This window comes from Euprymna scolopes, chromosome 2 (assembly GCF_053919585.1).
Source record: "Euprymna scolopes isolate OS-2025 chromosome 2, ASM5391958v1, whole genome shotgun sequence".
NCBI classification, from domain to species: domain Eukaryota; kingdom Metazoa; phylum Mollusca; class Cephalopoda; order Sepiida; family Sepiolidae; genus Euprymna; species Euprymna scolopes.
Genome location: NC_136483.1, coordinates 102,788,043 through 102,808,243, shown reverse-complemented (window position 1 = coordinate 102,808,243; position 20,201 = coordinate 102,788,043). Strand labels below are relative to the sequence as shown.

Here is a 20,201-nt window from a genome sequence, read left to right as displayed (position 1 = left end):
TGTATGGAGTATTGTTGTCACATTTGGGCTGGTGCATCTGCTACTAGTCTGTCATTTCTGGAGGGGGTTCAAAAGAGTCGCCAACCTGATAGGTCCTGAACTGTCATCTAAGCTTCAACCTCTGTCCTACCGACAAAATGTTGCATCCCTCTGCCTGTTTTACAAGTATTTTAATGGTGGATGCTCCAACAAACTACAAGCCCTTGCACTCTCTTGGCGTAAATACCCCTATCAAGCCCGACAAGCAGCAAAGTCTCACCCCTACACAGTAGAGATCCCCAGATGTAAGAAAGCCTTCTAGTCTAATAGTTTCTTTCTCAGAACTACTAGATTTTGGAATTCCCTTCCGGGTTCCTGCTTCCTCACCTATATTGACATGCAGAAATTAAAGTGTAATGTGAACAGGCATCTTGCTGCTAAACTCCCTACATAGTATCCCTGCAACTTATGTCCCTAAGAGTAGCCCCCTACATCAAAGTGGCACTGTGCCAGAAAGATTTCTGATTTTAACAAGATGCACCTGAAGAAGGTTGGAGGTTACATCGGCTGAAATATTGTGAGTATAACACTGAAGATGTGAACAGTAATTTGAATAATCGAAATGAATCAAGATGTAAACTTTTTGTTAGTTTTAACGTTTCATATGATATTCTGTTGCTGATAGGAGATGGATTTTGCTGCATCATCAAATGTCTTTTTATCTACTTATCTTTCACAGCAATACTTGAATAATTTGATGAACTACCCACTCTTGGCGAGTTGTTTGATTGTCAAGAAATTCTTAGACCCTGAAAATTACTCAGCAAATCTCTCTGGTAAATATCACTTACTAATTAATTTCTTTTTTTTTTTTTTTCTAAGCAATATGTTACTTACTTTCACTCTGTTTGGAGTGAATACATGGCAGAATTGCATTGTGACACAACGTGCTATCCTCACTCGACGACTCACCGACCCCCAAACATTGTGTACTGTGGCTTTGTTTCTCATCTTCTGTTCTTATCGCCGTACTGGTCATGTCAACAGTGAACACGGTATAATACATCTGTATATATAAAAGGCAAAAGTGGCTGTAATTTCATACATCTATCTATATATATATATATATATATATATATATAAAAGGGGGTGGGGGGTACTATTTTCAAGAACTTTTTATATACTCCCTAGATCATAATATCTACGATTTGCGAAGGGACGTCATGTCTACATTTATTTTGATCGACTTTTATAAAATTCACGCTATTCTATCCTCTTGTGTGTTTGTTTGTGTTTTTCGTATAAAAGCGAAACTAATTGAAAGCAAAGGCAGCTTCCCGACTTTTCTGCTGGGATGTCCAGAAAACAATTAGCTTTGATCAATGTGGGGGAAACCCCTCATATCAGACAATTGCTATTCATTTGGACACTCCTTTTTTGTGGGGAGCTGGTTCTCCCCAACATCGTGGGGAAACAAATAAATGAAACTGCGGAAAGCTGAACTGTCCTTCAGCCAACATTCATTTCTGCACCTGCGTGAACTTATTCACTTAGCAAGTCAACTTTTCGCTTGACTGTGGTAAATTTGAATGCTGTTCACTTCATATGGCTTTGTAGCATATCGGTAAGATGTAAAGTTTTCTTTCACTTTCTCTTCTGCCTTCGCATTGCGGGTTCGAACCTGCCTGCCTACTAACACTTTTTCATTTTTTTGTGCTCAACACACACCTCCAAACACCCGGGCAATGCCGAGTAATGCCGCTAATATAAAAATAAATAAAAAAAAGACACATACTCCGACACTACGTATATATTTGTTGAACTCTGGCTTTATGTGTGATATCCCCGACCTTCTAAATGCTAAAGTCCACATGTATGTTCTACTGTCGAGACTTGGTTCATATGTTGCCATCAGTTCATCTTGATCTTCCAAAGCCTTCCCGATCACAGTGTACTCTCTTCTGCATCCAACTCACAACTCCTCATGCATCTAACTTTTACTATCATTGGTCAATTATTGTGTTAATGATCACTGTCGTTAAACACTCCCAACTGGGCACTGTCTTTAAGTTCAACATCCATCAATTATTTCTCATTAATTGTCGCACCCTATAGTCATTCCACAAAGGCATAAAACTCATTGTCAATCCCAGCAAACTAAATCTAAATATGTCTCAAGTCCATTACTACTGTCACCCCCGATCAACCATCTTATACAAAGTTTTTTTGTCTATTTTGATACCTATTGTCTAGTGATAAATCCTATTTACTATTTCTTTTGTTACCCAATGACCTACTTCCTAGCACTTGAAGATTCACTATGCTATCACCGCATTGACACACCGTTCTCATTAGATTACCAATGTTAAGTGATGTGGAGCCTGGCCAGTACCAGACAGGTAATCATTTGAGAATGCTAGGCATTGTATGTCATTTTCTCATTTCTCAGGGTATGCATGCGGCTATGCCTATTCCTTTGATATTCTTTGTGAACTTAATTCGTCAGAGGAAGCTGGTATATCCCATGAAGGACGAATACCAAATCAGTTATTACTGGTTTGTTTTTTAAAGCACATTGCCACCGAGGTGTAAGGAACTACTGTGAATAAAGAGCCAGATTTATAGGGACATCTTAAGTGGAGAGTTGTGCAGCAAGATCTTTAACATTACATTTAACTTTCTGCATGTTGATACACTCAGGAGCAGGGAAGGAAATCTACAAGCAAATGGTTTGAAGAAAGAAGCTATTTAAGTAGAAAGCTTGCTGCCATCTGAGGGTCTCTACATTGAAGGGGTGGGATCTTGCTTATTGTTGGATTGGTCAGAAATATTAATATCAGAACACATTCCATTAAAGTTCTTGTAAAACAAGCAGAAGGATGCAACGTTGCAGTGATGGGACAGGTGCTGAAGCTTGGTAAACAGTTTGAGACCTAAGAGGCTCTTTTTTGGATAGACTAGTGGTTGGTGCACCAGCCTAGATGTGGCAACAATATTCCATGCGTGAACAAATAGTGGCTTCTAGAGATACTAGCAGGCCGCTTATACATCTATATTTATATAAAATGAGACACATTTATTATTCTTTTGTGAATACATCTAATTTTATCTATTTTGATAAATTGTTTTGTATTGCTTTATCTTTTCAGAAACTGCTTTACAACATGTCTCAATGATTTGTCGATCAGAACCCAGATGGGAAGTCATTGAACCTCTTCACAATTTTGGTAATATTTGCTTGGTTATCGCCATTAGCATTTATTTTTTTTCTTTAATTTGTATTTTATTTGTTTCAAATCGATTGAACAAAATCCTGGAAGATCAAATAAATGAAACGTAATGGAAGAAAGTCTTTTGCTAACTAAAAAATTTCTCTACCTCAATTTTTGAAATAATCAATTTTTTTTTTTTTTACTCCATTTTAAAATCATTTATACGCATCATTTTTTTTTTTTTTGTTTCAACAGAATTATTTGAAAAATCATTCTTCCCTTTTTTTTTTTCTCACGTTTTTAAAATTTTCACTTTCAAATATAAAGACAGTAAATTACACCAATCTGAGATCCCATAGTTTAACCTTAACCCTTAACTCTATGGGGTCGTGGTGGCGGTCCATTATTTCATGCAACTGGTCTTGGAAAAGGAACCAGCGCTCAGCGCTCTCCAAGCTTCAGAGCATATACAGCATCTGGTTTTACCAAGTGGTCTCCGATTTTAGTATTGACCAGATTCAACGTTGCCTTGGTGATCTAACGTGATTATGTTGTATAAGATATATGTGTACTGATATTGATTGTGAAAAATTGAAGAAATCACAAACCTCAGAAGTAAAAAGACCCCCCCCCCCCCAAAAAAAAAAAAAAATGCTAAATCTTTATTCATGATAGAAAAATATTTGGAAAAAGTTATTAGAATTTCTAAATAATTATAGCTTAACAAAAGAACAGGAATACTTAACAAAATTCGCAATCCTTTCTGAAATCCAACTATATTCAGTACAAATAAACTTCAGTCTATACCTGACTTGGTCCAAAAATGTCCAACAGTCCTTGTTTTAGCATTCAATGATAAGCACACTTGTAAACAATGCGCAAAATTGTCAATAACGCTGACAAATTTTTGGCGCTGCTCTAACTGTTATGACCATCATCAGTTCAGGAATAATGCTTCAATGGATGTTATCTTTGAGATAACCCCAATGATAAAAATCTAGGAAGCTATTATCTGATAGGTGTGGAACCATTTAGGATCACATTTCATCCTAATGAGATACTCACCAAAATGTTCCTTAAATTGAACACCAATAAAACGAAAATGTTGGATGTTCATGATTGAAACTTGGTGGACAAGTCAAATATAGACTGAAGCTTATTTGTAGTAAATATGGTTTGACGGCAAAAATAAATTGGGAAATTTATTTATTAATGATTTTATTAGTGGCATTTTTTGGGAGTCACCCCATACGTAGATTACACTTATTAATTTATGATTGAAAGGTGCATAGACTTTTTACTAATATCGTCTAATATTGTAACATTTAGCCGTCTGAAAAATTTACTCCTTGTTTTGCTTGTGTTTCTCATAAAAAAAAAAAATTTTTTTAATTTTTTTTTTTTTTTTTTCTTACATTGTAGGTTGGAGATTACGAAAACATTACATAATGGTGAAACCTCTAGAAAACTTCAAGGCACGACAAATCCTTTCATGGGTACGTCTGTTCTTTTTTATACTTTTATTTTTACGTCTTTGAAAACTAATTATAAAAAAAACTGTTGAAAATCGTATGTTTTTTGAAAACTAATTATAAAAAACATTAAAAATCACATTTGATGATTATTATCTAATACAGGAATGTGTTTTCTCTGACTTTTAGTAAAATTCTTTTTTTTTTTTTTTTTTTTTTTTTGTAGTTCAGAAAAGGCAGAATTTCACCTTTTTTTTATAAGATAGGGCCAATATGTCTTTTAGACTTGATTTGATTTTTATTTCCTCTCTCTCTCTCTGTTTTGCTTTGTCTTTCTTTCCCTTTTACTGTTTTTTCTCTCTTCCTCACTGCCATCATATTTTATCTTGCCTTGCTTCACCTTGCTTAAGTAATAACTCCATAGCGTAGAATTAATAAATACAGGTATGCTACAATTTGGGTATTCATCAAAACAGATATTTTCCCCTGAATAATATGATCAGTAAAGCAGAATATATATTGCAAATAGAATAAAAAGAATTAAAAAAAAAAAAAATGAATACTGAATGCACTTTATTTTTTCTTGCATGGGTGAACGTTTTTATAAGCACTTATTAAGCCTCTTCAGGAAATTAACCTCTATATATATATAGAGAGAGAGAGAGAGAGAAAGATGCTATTTGCTTTTGTTTTTGCGATACATTTTGATTGAATTCAATTATTTACGAAAGTGAATTTTTACCTAAATGCGAGTTGGGAATAATTTTCCCTTTAACCAATTTGGTACCTTCACATGTGAGCGGCATATATATTGTTTTTTTGTTTTTTTTTAAATAAAATATATATTTAAAAAAAACGATGTGTGTGTGTATATATATATATATATATATATATATATATATAAACAATAAAATGACTTTGTTTGTGAGAAACAGTTTCTACCAAACTCCTCTGTCAATTTTTAGTTTACACTTGAAACCCGAGATATAGAGGATTTAGACCTGTGAAGCAAATTCGATTTGATTTTTCGCTGGTAAAAATAGTTGCTAAGTGGTCAAAATTGAAAAAATCGGAACTTGGCAGACATAAGTCGACTAAACGTGTTACTTCTGTGCACTTATATCTTTCACAACATTATTTTTAAGTGTTTGTATGCATATGGATTTAGATCAGATGGTAACAAATAAGGCTGAAGAGCTATGTTTTGGTTTCAATTCTAGCTGATAGCACCCAGGTCATATTTTCTTTTATAACTTTTGAAATTACTACTATATATTGGGTACAATATAATAATTGATAGGGTATTGGCTTGATAATGATAATAAATACAAAATCTGCATAAATTAAAATATTTAAACATTTTTTTTATGACTGGCAATGCCTTGCGGCCTGCTAGTGTCTTATATACTTCATATATCATGGAAATGTATCTGATTGAGGAAGGCTGAAACAATTGTATGCAAATAAAAATCATCTTTTTGAAAGATTTACATTTATATGACATTAAGTTTATTTATACCTATTACAAATCTGAATTAAAGTAAGCTATGATTTGAAATGTCATAAAAGACACTGACACATTTTATTCTGTGCAAACGTTATCAGAAAATGACAAATGTGATCTTGAAAGCCAATGTTACATTTTCATTGTAAAATACAAACTAATCATCAGATTTTCAAAAGTTCATACGCTTCTAACAAAAGGTATATTTAAGAAATATGGTATAAAATATAAATCCGAGAATTAATGATGTTCTTGTGGATTTTCTAATCTATGTGTTGTATTTCTTTTTCAGAGTGATTATGGGCCGTGTAAATTTCTACCTTCAAAAGAACTTCTTGCTGTGATAAAGCTCCTTCCTTCAGTGCAAGTAAGTTATTATCTTAATGAGTGACTTAACAATAACGTGAATCTTTGTTATATTCCAATATTCTTGGTTTTAATATTAAATTACAAAGTGATGAGCAAAGAATAAGTGAAAACTGATATCTTTATTTTTTTCATTTAAAACATATATATATATATATATATATATATATTTCTCTGTCTGTTTTTCTCCCTCTCTCTCTCTCTTTCTCGCTCTCTCTCTCATATATATATATATATATATATATATATAAAAAATCAATTTAAACTATAAATTTAAATTTACAACAATTTATTATTCAACAAGGAATACAAGTTGGAAACTTTTTAAATTTTCTTTATTCCATTAAGTTTCAAAGAATGGTTCTTATCCTCAGAGGAAAATAGTTAGCAAAGTAATATTCATAGGCGAGCACATAAAATGAAAACTACAAAATATAAATCATTTTTAGATCAAAAGTGATAATAATGCAGAAATGTATAGGTTAAAAGGATATTCCAGTCTTCATCAAGTCTAAGCTTGATGAAGAAGAAATTGAAAATGTGATACAATCTAAAGATAATATTGATTAGTTAGATGTAGAAATGCAAGTGAAATAGTCCAAAAGTAATTGTAATAATTTAAGTCGTTGCTCGGTGAACATGAGTAAATTCCAGATGAGAAGATGGCTTAATATTGTGGGAGAAGATTTTTTCATAGGAGAAAGTTCTAAATGAAAAAAAGTTAATTTTGGTCTCACAACAAGAAAGAAAAAAGCCAGCTTGTTTGCTTCCATAGGCTGAGAAAATTTAAAATGAATTATCTAAAAACTAAAAGCAGGAAATGATAATATTTTTAAGAAAAGGCCAGATGTTTTATTTTTAGAGCAAATTTAAACTAGTTGTGAAACAAAATATCAAAGTGACATAGAATAGGAGCAGGGCAAAAGATTATTTATCTTAATTATCTAGGCTGTTGGGCAAAAAAGGAATAGATGTTATATGCCGCAAAGTTTCAATGGATACACAAAGACGCAAAAAAGCCCAGGCATACATGTTGAATCAGAAATAAAATTATGAAAATAAAGTCAATATTTTCATCATAGTGATGGAATTAAAATATTAAATATTATAAGGAAATGAAGCATTTGCATTTACTTAAAAAATATATTTCAATTGGAGAATCGCTTAGCAATTAAATTTGAAGCAGACAGAATGAATAGTGTGTTTGATTGAAATAGAAATAAGTGAGGAATAGAGATAGAAAATTTAATCGGTTTGGGAAATTTTAAAATCATGTGGGATGATCTAAAAACCTTGTTTGATGGTTTTAGAGCCTGTTAGTTGTAAAAGAATGTAAATTATAAATTATGGTAATTCAATCTAATAAGCATATTGGGGGGGGGGATTTTCATAAGATTTTAAAGGAAAATTTGATAAAACTCAAAGGGCCCATTGGTAAACCTAATGGGCATAAGTCTAAATGCAATTAGCTATTGTAATAGGTGAATCGATAACAAGCCAATGGATTGAAGAAAATACTACGTTGGTCAGGGGTAATAATCAAGTCTAGAAGGTGGGGAGTGAGAAGAGGGATGAAGGGATTGGAGTAGCAGCTGCCAAAGTCTTAGATGTATTGTGGAGTATTATTAATCTGTAAAGGACAGAAAAATGACCAAATTTTGTGGCACAGGATTTCTGTGGAAATAGGGAACATTTTTTAAATATTGGAAAGTTCAAAGGGAATAATAGTTCTGAAATTTTCTAATGTCTACAGAATTAGGGAACTTGCTTATAATTGTTTATGTAGTTTAGGTGGCACATGGATTGACTAAGTGATTTTGAACTGGTTGTATTTATTAGGTCGAGAAGAAAGTTCTTATGTAATTTTTAATTTTGATATCAAATGATGTATTTTCAAATAAGTTTTTGTTATAATACCTGTACTTTATATATCATTTTAAAGAACGTTTTTCGTTCTTTCTAATCGTTTAAATTACAATTGTTTTAAAACAATTATGTCTTCTTTTCAAAACTTTGAATACAAGATAAAAAAAAGCAAATTCGCACAATTTGCTTATTTCAATTCAAGCTAGGCTGAAAAGATGCTGAAACAGTTTGCAATATCTATGGAGCTCTTGGTCCAGGAACCCCTACTGAATGGTAGTTTAAGAAATTTTGTGGCGGCGACGAGTCTTCAAGATGATGAGCTTAGTAGTCAGCCATCGGATGTTGACAACGATCAGTTAAGAGTCTTAGTCGAAGCCAATCTACACACAGCTGTTTGAGAACTTGCTTCTGAAGTAGGCATAACGTATACAATGATTTCCAACCACCTGAGAGAAATTGGAAAGACAAAAAACTTGATAAATGGCTGCCCCATGAATTGAACGACAACCAAAAGAAATGCTGTTGTGAAGTATCATCTTTTCTTTTATGCAACAAGAAGGGCCTGTTTCTCAACCAGGTTGTGAGTTGCGATGAAAAATGGGTTGTTTACGACAAGCGGCAATACTCAGCTCGGTGATTAAATGCCGACAAAGCTCTACGACACTTCCCAAAGCCAGAGTTGCACTGAAAGAAGCTCATGCTGACTGTTTAATGGTCTGTGACCGGTCTCATCCATGACAGTTTTTTGAATGCAGGCGAAACCATTATAGCAGTGAAGTACTATCAACAAATGGATGAAATGCATCAGAAATTTCAACAACACCTAGCATTAGTCAGCAGAAAAATCACATGTTGCTAAACTGACCCTGTAGAAGTTGAATGAATTGGTCTACAGAACTCTACCTCTCATCTACCAATTACCACTTTTCCAAGCATCTCGACAACTTTCTGTGTGAGAAATGCTTAAAAAATCTGAGCTATATCAAAAACGCCTTCATTGACTTCATTGCCACCAGAACGCAAGATTTTTACATTACTGGCAATAAATACACTCGTTTTGTGTTGGGAAAAGTGTGTTGATTCTGATGTTGCTTGTTTCGATCAATAAATTTTTGTTTGACCTGAGATATGTTCACCTGAATTTAAAAGTGTAAAACCGCATCAACCTGATAAACTTTTTCATGTGTTTGCATTGCAAAATAAGTTCATTTTTTGAGTTAATTATATTTTTATCCTAAGAATAAGTAATTATTCTTACAGCATCCAAAATGCAAAGGATTTAGAGCCTGGAGTGTATGATTTTAACTTATTAAGTATAGCTCAATTAATGAAGAAAGGAATGCTATTAGACCTAAGATTTCTAATTAAAGTAGTTAGGGATGTCTTTTGTTTATTATCAATATTTTCATTGTTAAAAGAATACACATGGTTTGAAATGTGTACCTTTATTAAATTACAGGAAGCACTTATGTAGGTATGGGATTTGAAAGGTGCCTGTATTCTATTGTTGGTGCTGATGTTTCTCTTCTTATTAGCGTCTAAGTAACAAATTAAGTTAGGGTGGTTATGATTAGTACTGGTTAGTGTAGTGAGTGTGGGGCTTATAGAGTCAGTAATCGGGGGGAGGGTATAGGGATTGCTATTGTGGGGATTATTAGGTGAATTGCTATTAATGGATGAAATATCTGCTTTATTTACTGGAGCGGAATTGATAATATTTGAATGATGGGGGATTAGTATATGTGAATTAGTAGTTCGGTCTATCAAAGAAGCACTTGATATCTTTGTTATGGTATGTAACACCTTTGTGGATGCAGTCATTTTTAAATGGACAATTCTGTTTATGTTGACAGTTGCAGTTAGCTCTAGGAGATACAGGAAAAGGGATTGTTCGAGTTGGTTTACTTTCCTTATTTGGTGTGATTATTGTCTATACAAGGTTGAGCATTGTAGTGCAATAGATCTTAATTGAATTTTTATTTAGGGTAGTGTTATACTTTGTGGGTATCTGAAAGACTTTTCTGCAATCAAAAACATTTTTTGGTATGTTAGTTTTAACATTTGTGCTATAAGTGAGGTTGAACGAGATGCTTTTCTTTTCACCTCAAATGATTGCATGGCTAATGTGATAATCATTAAAGTGTGTCAGTTTTAGGAAACAGGTGTTAAAGAATGTATTCTATGGTTGTTTTCTAGATGTTCGAGTGTGGTGTATAGTATGTGTAGGTTATCTGTTCTGCATAGATATACCCTACAAATGCTTCTGAGAAATCTAGAATGTTTTTGAGTGTTTGAAAATGACTGAACATTTGAGAAAGTCTTAGAATCATTTGGCAAAAAGATCCGACAAGTAATTAGCAGTTCTTTGCAGTAACAGCCTCCACCCCTTATTTTCGCACACCTTCTTAGTTGTGTCAGTGATTATGGCTATACAAGAAAATGATGCAAGAGAAACGTTCATATCACAAAAAAAAAAACATCGGACTATTGAAAATAAAACCCAGAAGAATGAATATTGTTTAAAAAGTTTTGAGATGAGGGTTGATATTTTGGATTATTCGAACTACGATTCTCATCATGGTTGTTATATGCACAATGTTTCAGATTATCTAACCTCCGACCTTGTTCAGGTACATCTTTTTGAACTTGGGGATCTTCTAGTCAAACTTGGGAACTAATATGGAGTTTCGAACTGAAACCATTATTTAGTTCACAAGGGTAAATTGTTCTGATTCCAGGTAGAAGTGTTAGCTTTTATTCTATTCTTAGTTATTAGTACCTTTAATCTTGAGTCATTTATCTGCCTATTGATTAAAGGATTATGTTTTAAATTTCATACAGGTTTCCAGAGTTCAGATTCCCAAGTTTGACTAGAATGTTTCTAAGTTCAAAAGAATTCACTTCATCGGTTAAAACATTGTGAAGATAGCAACCAAGATGAGAATAAGACACACAAAAAAAAAAAAGTTGGTTCAAATTTTTAACTGGTTTCTATCTCTTGATTTCTTGACTTGTTCACAATCTCTATTAGACAAACGAAGCATATTGTAATTTGTGGTTCCATGTAGATCACATGATCAATGCAACAGTAATTGATCAAACAATGGAATGAGCATTGAAATTCCATTATCTGTAATTCATGAATGCTGCCATTTAAATAATATTGGTATTCAAGAGATACTGTCATACAAAAAAGTAAAAAACATTAAAACCATTGATATGAAACACATTTGCTAAAAATGTTAATTCCATCTAGCTTATTATTTTTTTTTTTTTCCTTTTCAGCATCCTTTTCTAGCTCCGATATCGTTTTCTATTGCAAATGAAAATGGAGGAATGGTGATACGAACATTTTACGAACAAGGCACGTTAAGAGATCACATTTGTCAATGCAAGCCAAAATCTGGTCATTTTTTGAAAAAATATTGTAAACCAAAAATATGTCACGCTTTAGAACTTCACCAAATCCAAAAATATGGACGACAAATCCTAGAAGTACTTAAATTTCTCTATGACAAAGGATTACCTTATGGTAAGTGTAGCCTTTTCATCTTTTCTGAGATTAGTTTAAAGTGTAAATATGACTTTTGCCTCATCTGATTTTGAAATAAAATTTTCCAAATTTGAATTCAAATATAAATATTAATAACAAGGTTCATTTAGATAGCTCAATAGTGCAATACTAGAGCTATAAATACTTTTGTATTATACTACTTTACTGAGAACAAACACTCATTTTTATGCTCATTAAAAAAGGGTGTTTTCTCTACTTATATATCTATAAATATAAAAGCGAAAATGTATGTATGTGTGTTCGCTTTTTCTGTGTGTCTACAAAAGGCTTTTGTCAGAAGCGGTCGCTCGCTTCACAACTTTTTAAAACTTTTTATATCACATATAAATCGTAATATCTCACAGTTGACAACGAAGCTCGCCTGTCTATTTAATTTGCTCGATTTCGGGAAGATAAATATTCAACATTTGTTGCTCGCCACATGTGGGTTAGTCTTTTTCCTATAACATCTTGGGGGGGGGGGAGCGTTCAGAAGTAAATGAAATCCTGCAGTCAAACTTGACCTCATTAACTCATTAAAACGGGCACCTGCTAAATCCAAGTAATTAAATAAATTCAAACATGTTTCCGTTAGCATGTCGTGGTGGGGCAATGGTTAATGTCGCACTTTTTTTTTTTTTTTTTTTTCACACTTTAATTTACAACTTTGCCTCAAGGGTTCGGGTTTGAGTTCGATCCTCATACTTACTTTTTTTTTTTTTTTTTTTTTTAACCCCCCACCCCCACCCCACCCCTGGAGTTTCCACACACACACACACCTCCACACACCCGGGCAATGCCGGGTACCCCTCGCTAGTTTATATATAAAAAGCACTTTGTGTGTGTGCTAGTTTATTCTCTATAAACTCCGAAATGGCTGGGCCGATTTCTTTGAAATTTCACACAAATGTATTTTGTATCTTGGGTTGTTCTTAGATAGGTTTTGAATTGGAATACCGCTGATAAGTATCAATAACTGAAAATATCCGATTAAAAAAGGAACAGTTCGATTTTTACCCAAGTTTATACCCTTCTATAGCCTAACGTCACAAGTGCATTTGAGAAGTTTTATTACAAGCAGAAGGGTCTGGCGTATAAACTCAGTAGTAGGTTCTTTGATAAGATATGAATGTTTCCTATTCAAAATGAATGTTTCTGTTCTATGATACTTGACTTTTGTATTTTATACTTTAATTCACGCCATTATATAAAAATAATTTTATTAAATCAACAGTATATTCTCTACAGTGCCATGTAGACTACAGTGTATTGTGGACTGTCATTACGGGGAAGCATGTTAAGCTTTCTCACTGTGCACCACAGTGGATCCCAGACTAGAGCAGGTAATCAATCGATTTGATTGGAAAATGAGTGACTTCACTAATTTTACTGACAAAAGTATTGGAAATGTTGAACATTTATTGATTCTCATTCAATCCCGGACAACGTTGGGTCTCCCTGCTAGTATATAGATACATAAGTGTTTATAATCAATTTTGTTTGTTCACTTCTGTTTTGCGGGGAGTAAACTATGAAACTAATTGACTGTTTATTATGAATGTTAGAATACGGCATAAAGATACACAATGTGGGCTATATTTAGTTATATATAGTTCCATGCAAGGGAAAATAGAAACCTTTTTGAAAATTCAGATCCCAATGTTAATAAAATTTCAACCATTGATATATTATTTACCTTTTTGGTAAAAGGTTATACACAGTCGGGCGTGATTTTGAGAAACCAGTACACTAGGTTAAGTGCATACTCACCTAGAAAATATGCCTGAGCAACCTTGCCGGCATTCTCTGAAAAAAGTGCCTCATGCGATTAACAATAAGCTAACCCCTTCTCCGATAAAGTAAAGCCTGGGAGGGTAAACTTCCTAGATCTAACCTCCACAATTTTCAGTCTCTTTGAAGTATTTTCAAGTATTGTTAGGGAATGTAATGTGTGCACAATATCTATTTGAAAATTCAAATATTTCAGATTTGCATTAAATTTAAGCCATCGTTATTAGATATCAATTAAGTGCGGTTTCTTGAATTTCAATTTCTTAAGCTTAAGGGCCATATTTTACACATGTTTAAAGAATAAAAATTATTTGATGAATTTTAATCAAAATTGGAACAAGAATTTTAGAGATAAGGTTTAGTAGCATAAAATATTTTGATCTTTGTAAGTGCAACATAAAACTGGTGCAAAATTATTCTGTTGAGTGAACTTGATTAATATATCCATTGTGAGATGGATATTCTGTTTGTTTAAAGTAAGAATGTTAGAAACAAAATGAAATTGTGATTGTGTAATTATATTTATTAATGTATTTCACTAAATAGACATAAAATTGACATGGAATAAACTTTGAACAAACATGGAAACGGACAAATTGAGGTGATAATGTGTTCGTACCAGCTCGGGTTCATGCTAAGATCATTCTGGTAACATAAAGGCTGTCTTAAAGCATCACTTCTTTGTCAGAATGAGGTATGCTTCGGCTTGATCCTAGAAGGTGCACTTTTTACAAGTATTATCTCCTCCAACCTGGTAATGAGGAATGGTTCATTCTCGACTATTTTTATTTCTTTCCAGAGTGCTTCCTTGCAAGAACTAGTTTATCTAACATTGCTACAGTGGGAAGTGATTAAAATATTCTTATATATTACTTAAATCAGTAAAATAACTTGAATGCAATGACAATAAAATGTCATATAGACGCGTACAACTGATTAAGGGTTCAGTTTTGCTGATTATTACTATTGTAGAATGTCTAATCAAGTAATTAGACAAGGGGGCTGGCTGACTTGTGTCACTGACTAACGAGGATTCGCTATATTGTTCAACGACCTCTTAAGTCCTATTAGTTACAAATTTTTACTACTGAATCCTAACAATTTGATTTTGTTTTGTTTTTTTTCCTCCTCTCTAAGGTCATCTGCACACTGGAAATATCGTATTAAATGGGGATATATGTCAACTGCTGGATTTAGAAAATTGGTTGCTCGGCCTTCCCTCTTATTACAAAGCTTTTTTTACTCAGTTTAAAAAGATCCAGGTAAGAAAAAGATGTTTTATTCAAGATGATTAGATTATTGTTTAAAAAAAAGATTCTAATAAATTCTAAATAACCTGAAACCCATCGGAACAATGTTAGTACATCAGTGTATGTGCATTATTTAGTGTCCTAAACAGATTATGAAGTTAAGTAGATATTTTAAAAAGACATTTATTTATTGTCCGTTTATGAAACCTAGATAAAGAAAGAAGGAAAGTAAAAGCAATATTTTAAATATCTCTAACAAAATCTGTAGACAAAACAATTTTCATTAAATCAAATGACTTTACAATTACTGTTATTTCTTGGCCTTCGGGACAAGATCAAAGTGTAGTATCTGTTCTTCAGATGCTTCACTTCCATTTCTTGTTCTCTTTTGGTGGAGGAGAAATCCTTCACGACTGAGACAATTTTTATTTTTGTACCTTTTCTCCACGTTAAAAAACGACCCTGGTGTCTAACTCTGTCCCGTGGGGAGGCATAGTAAATAGGTACAATTACTGTTATCCCATAATATACTCTTTTCTCTCAACCTCAATCTCTTTTGCTTACCCTGTCCCCTCCTGACTTTTTTGCTTACTCCATCTCCTTCTGACTCTTTTGCTTACTCCACTCCTGGCTCTTTCTATTACCCCCCACCATCTCTTTTGCTACCCCCCATCTCTTTTGCTTACCCCCCCCCATCTATTTCCTTTACCACCCCCACCTCTTTTGTTTATCCCCCCCCCCACAAGCTCCTAGTCTCTTTTGCTTATCCCCCATTGCTTTATCCCACTCTCCTCTTTCCCCCCTGGTGCTACCAAATCAGGCTGTCTGAAGATATTAGTTTTCTGAGACAAAATGCACCTAACATTGATGCTTTTTGTTTTTCTACTTCCTTTTGCAAAACTTAATTATGTTCTGCAAAAACAAAAACAGCAACCCATCTTTTCCCTGCTTTCCTTCTTAATTCCCCTTTCTTTTTCTATCTCCCCCCACTTCCTGAATAGTTTCCTATCTTTAAATGTACCAAATATTAATACTGTAACCCTTTTTCCCTCTCCCATTGCAAAGCTCATTCATGTTCTGCAGAGCAGGGAACAAAAACGATAAAATCCACTATAAAACAACCAAACCAAACGCTGCAAACTAGCGATCGAAGATACAAAGAGCTTGAAGAATAAAAACCTTCTATAAAATAATTGGATGCAACATGAATATTATTTCCAAAATAACTGAATTTGGGATTAAATAACCTGAAAAGGGTTGATATGCCATAAAACCAAACAACCAAATCTCCCCCCCCCCTTTTCTCCACTCTATTTTTCCTTTCCTATCCTCTCCTCCTTCCTAACCTCTCTTCCTTCGCCTCCTAACTTTTATTTAAAACATAAATTTCTCTCACCATTTACCTTTTATTTACATTATTTCCCCACCCCCTATGGTGACAAGATAGTAATGGAAAAACAACCAACAGTCTTAGTAATATATTTATATTCATAAATTTTGTTTTCACTGTTTTGTTTCACTGCTTTTTTCCTTTACCAAATGATAATTTTTTCAAATGGAATTCTTAAAGTTAAATTTAATTATTATGGTATCGTTTAGTCATAAAATTATTAATCAAAACAAATTCCTCTAAAACTATAATTTAGTTATAGTAATCTTGTTTTTATGTATATTTTGACAGTTATGAATGTAACTAGTTTTTATAAAACAACTTCAGTTTTTTTTTATACATAAGAATTTGCTAAGAATTTTAAAGCCAAAAATAACTTTTCTATGTTTAAAGGCTAAGAATTTTTGTTTTCAGTTTTAGAAGGATTATAAAGTAATTCATTCTTTTTTTGTTTTAAACTATTAACAAAGCCTTAAAATGGTTTACTTTTTAATTAAAAATAGAAATGCATTCTGAATGATTTAATTTTGTATATGCATATTTTGATTAGTTTTTTTAGAAGTTTTTTTTTTTAGTACTTTACTAGATTGCATATTTAATTTCAATAAATAATAAATCAATTCATAGTGAATTAAAAAAGAGTCTTTGCTTTTATACTATGAGAAACACTTGAAATTTGCATTTCAAATAAAAACACTTTGATGTACTTGCGTGCTATGCTGAAATAAATATTCTCACAAAAAAAAAAGAATTATCAAATAGAAGAGTTATTCCAAGTAAAAATCAAATTTATTGTAAATTGTAGTTTTATCGTTTTACAGCATTCATTTTTCCTTGCTTAAATGAAAGAATGACTTGTATCTCCCCTGTTTTACAGGAACTTGCAGCATTTCTTCTGTTATCAATAGTGGATTGAGAAAATAATAAAGCCAACGTTTATCTTTGATAAAAAAAAAAAATTCCTGATGACCTTCTAATCTTCATGTTTTTCTATTCTTTGTTGAAGTTACTTAGTTCAATATGGCAAGTAAAGACATCCAAATGTTATTTATTAAAAAATAGAAATGCATTCTGATGGATTTAATTTTTGTAATTACATTATATTTTAATTAGGTTTTCTAAAAGTTTTTTGGGTTTTTTTTTAGTATTTTACGATATTGTATATTTAATTTCAATAAATAATAAATCAGTTCAAAGTCTGTGCTTTTATATTATGAGTTATATTTGCATTTCAAGTAAAAGCACTTTGGTGTACTCACGCATCATGCTGAAATAAGTATCCTCATAAAAAAGATTAGGAAAAAAATGATCGAATAGAAGATTAATTACAAATGAAAATGAATTTTATCATAAATTGCAATTTTATCATATTACATCATTAGTTTTTACTTGCTTGAATGAATCATCTCCCTGTTTTATATTAATAATAATAATAATGATAACAATAATAACAACAACAATAATAATAAAACCAATATATTGTTAGACATTTATCATGATGTATTATTAGATGCCATGCTGGTGTATTTATACTTTAGGCATCTAGATTTTCTTTTCTTGTTTATCGTTACAGATTATAATTCTGCATATTCTGTGTTTTCTATTATTAGCGGTGAATAACAAAGAACATTTCAAAGAGTGTTTTTTGTATTCTGAATTGATAGAAATGAAGCCGTAAGAAAATATGAAGAATTAACAATAGTGAACCGACAGAAATAAAATTATCTTCTTTCTGTAAGGAAGTCACATGTAGTTTGTTCATTCGGCAATTTCTAAACTTTTCCACTATTATCAATGGCAGATCAAGAAACTACAATAAGACCAATGTTTATCTTTAATAAAAAGTTGCTCTACTAGATCATTTTTTTTTCTAATTTTTGATGAGGATACATATGTCAGCATAGCACACAAGGACATCAAAGTGTTTTTACTTGAAATGCAATTTTCATTTATGACTAATACTATAGAAGCACCATATGTGTAAGTCATGTTGAATTGAGAATTACACACACTCACGCACAAAAACTGGTCACACAATTGTATTAATTCTCTAGAAACTATATATTTGAATAATGATACGTCTTCTTTCTTATTCAGATGTATATAAAACTAGCGGGACATGTGGAAATTCCACAAGGGACTCATTCATATGTAATATATCGCTGTTGGCATTCTGTAGATGTTCAGCATAAATGAAGACACTCTGATATTATTGTAGCTCTTTTGTTAAAACTGCAAAAGTTTTATCTAAGCTAACAGGGACGCCTGGCATAGCCCGGATGTAAAGTATGCTTAAATGATATTTTAATTCTTGTAGATTTTGTATATATTATTATATAGTTAATATTCTATCGATTTTTATACATTATAAAGTTGCAATTTCAAAAATATGTCCATATCACTTGGATGCATCTGCTAGAAAAGAAACTAAAACTTATGAAAAAAAAATATATATACTTTGAGTTCCTTCAACTATAATCAAAACTGAAACCAAAACTTCTTGGTAAAATTATTTATTACAAGAAATGGAAGTTCATAACAATTAAATGACAGTTTTATGTAAGCGTGACACACAAAATAAATAACACACACACACACACACTATCCTATTAATATATAGATTATCATAAAAGTACCATACATAAAGCACGAGAATCTCACACACAATGAAAACTGGTCACACAATTGTATTACTACAACAATTATCATAAAAACACCATACATTGGTCATGTTTGTGATGAAGTAATTGTTTTTTGTTTTTCTAGAAAATGGAATTTATTGATGTTTTCTCGTTTGGTCATGTGTTATATGAAATGACGTTTGGTGAACAATTAACAAAAGCTACCTGTGATTCTTTCCCTACAAGTTGTCCTGCTGAACTACGTAAGTATTATGAAAACATTAAAGCAATTATAATTACTAATGTCTTTGATTGTTTCAGTTGTAATAATGTCACAAACCAAATGATCATAAAACATTGGTTGATATTAAATTATTGATTTAAAAAAAAAAAAATTTTTTAACTTAATTTTATGCACTTTGGTAAAAAAAACAAAAAACAAAAGCTGTTGGATACTAGACAAGGTAAGCAGATCAAATGACTATTGAAAAATTCAATAATTTTCAATTAAACATTGGTCCATAAAAGAATATACAAAAAACATTGAATTTGAAGCAGTTTTGTAAAAGTTTGTAAAAGAAAAAAATGAATATGAGACAAGGTAAACAGATCAAATGACAATATTGAAGAATTCAATGATATTTATTGCCCTCTCACAGCAGGAAAATATGATGCAAGGGTTGTAAAATGAGATTTGAAGAGCCAGCACTGAAGAGGAAGAGCACTTCAGCCTGCTAAAAATGCCTAGGCAGCTCCATCGGTATTCCCTGGTAGGGGCACCTCAGGCAGTTAGCAGTAAACTAACCTCTTCTCAAAGGGGAAAAAGGAAAACCTGAGAGGGTGGGCATAGAACTGTACAGAACTAAAGTCATGCCTCGGCCAACAGAGAAAAGGCCATTTCAATAATGGCCCAAACTGTTGGCTGTGATTTTCAATTAAATATACAAAAAAAAAAAAATTAATGGAAAATTATTAAATACTTCAATATTGTTTAATCAATATAACTTGTTTCGTATTCAATGATATTTTCTACTAAACTGTCATCATTTAAAAAATTCAACTTATACAATACACACAATGCTTGTAGCAAACTGTATCCTTCTCACACGAAATAAAAAATTATTTTCTTTTAGCCACCATTTGGGTATTTCGATTTAGCTATTTTCTGAATATTCTTGTTTAACACCTACTGTGTGA

General features: G+C 32.2%; 1 protein-coding gene across 3 annotated transcripts in view; it reads left to right on the top strand.

Moving 5' to 3' along the window:
* Positions 1-20,201, top strand: part of LOC145293669 (PX domain-containing protein kinase-like protein) — a 97,601-nt gene that overhangs the window by 37,098 nt on the left and 40,302 nt on the right. For all 3 annotated transcript variants that reach the window (XR_013869746.1, XM_080140048.1, XM_080140057.1), the window contains exons 3-9: positions 719-815; positions 3,129-3,206; positions 4,614-4,687; positions 6,460-6,534; positions 11,685-11,931; positions 14,881-15,005; positions 19,150-19,267. Coding sequence is in view for 2 of the 3 variants with exons in the window: in XM_080140048.1 (XP_079996174.1) it covers positions 719-815; positions 3,129-3,206; positions 4,614-4,687; positions 6,460-6,534; positions 11,685-11,931; positions 14,881-15,005; positions 19,150-19,267 (814 nt within the window). In the remaining variant the exon portion in view is untranslated. The remainder of the gene's footprint in view (positions 1-718; positions 816-3,128; positions 3,207-4,613; positions 4,688-6,459; positions 6,535-11,684; positions 11,932-14,880; positions 15,006-19,149; positions 19,268-20,201) is intronic.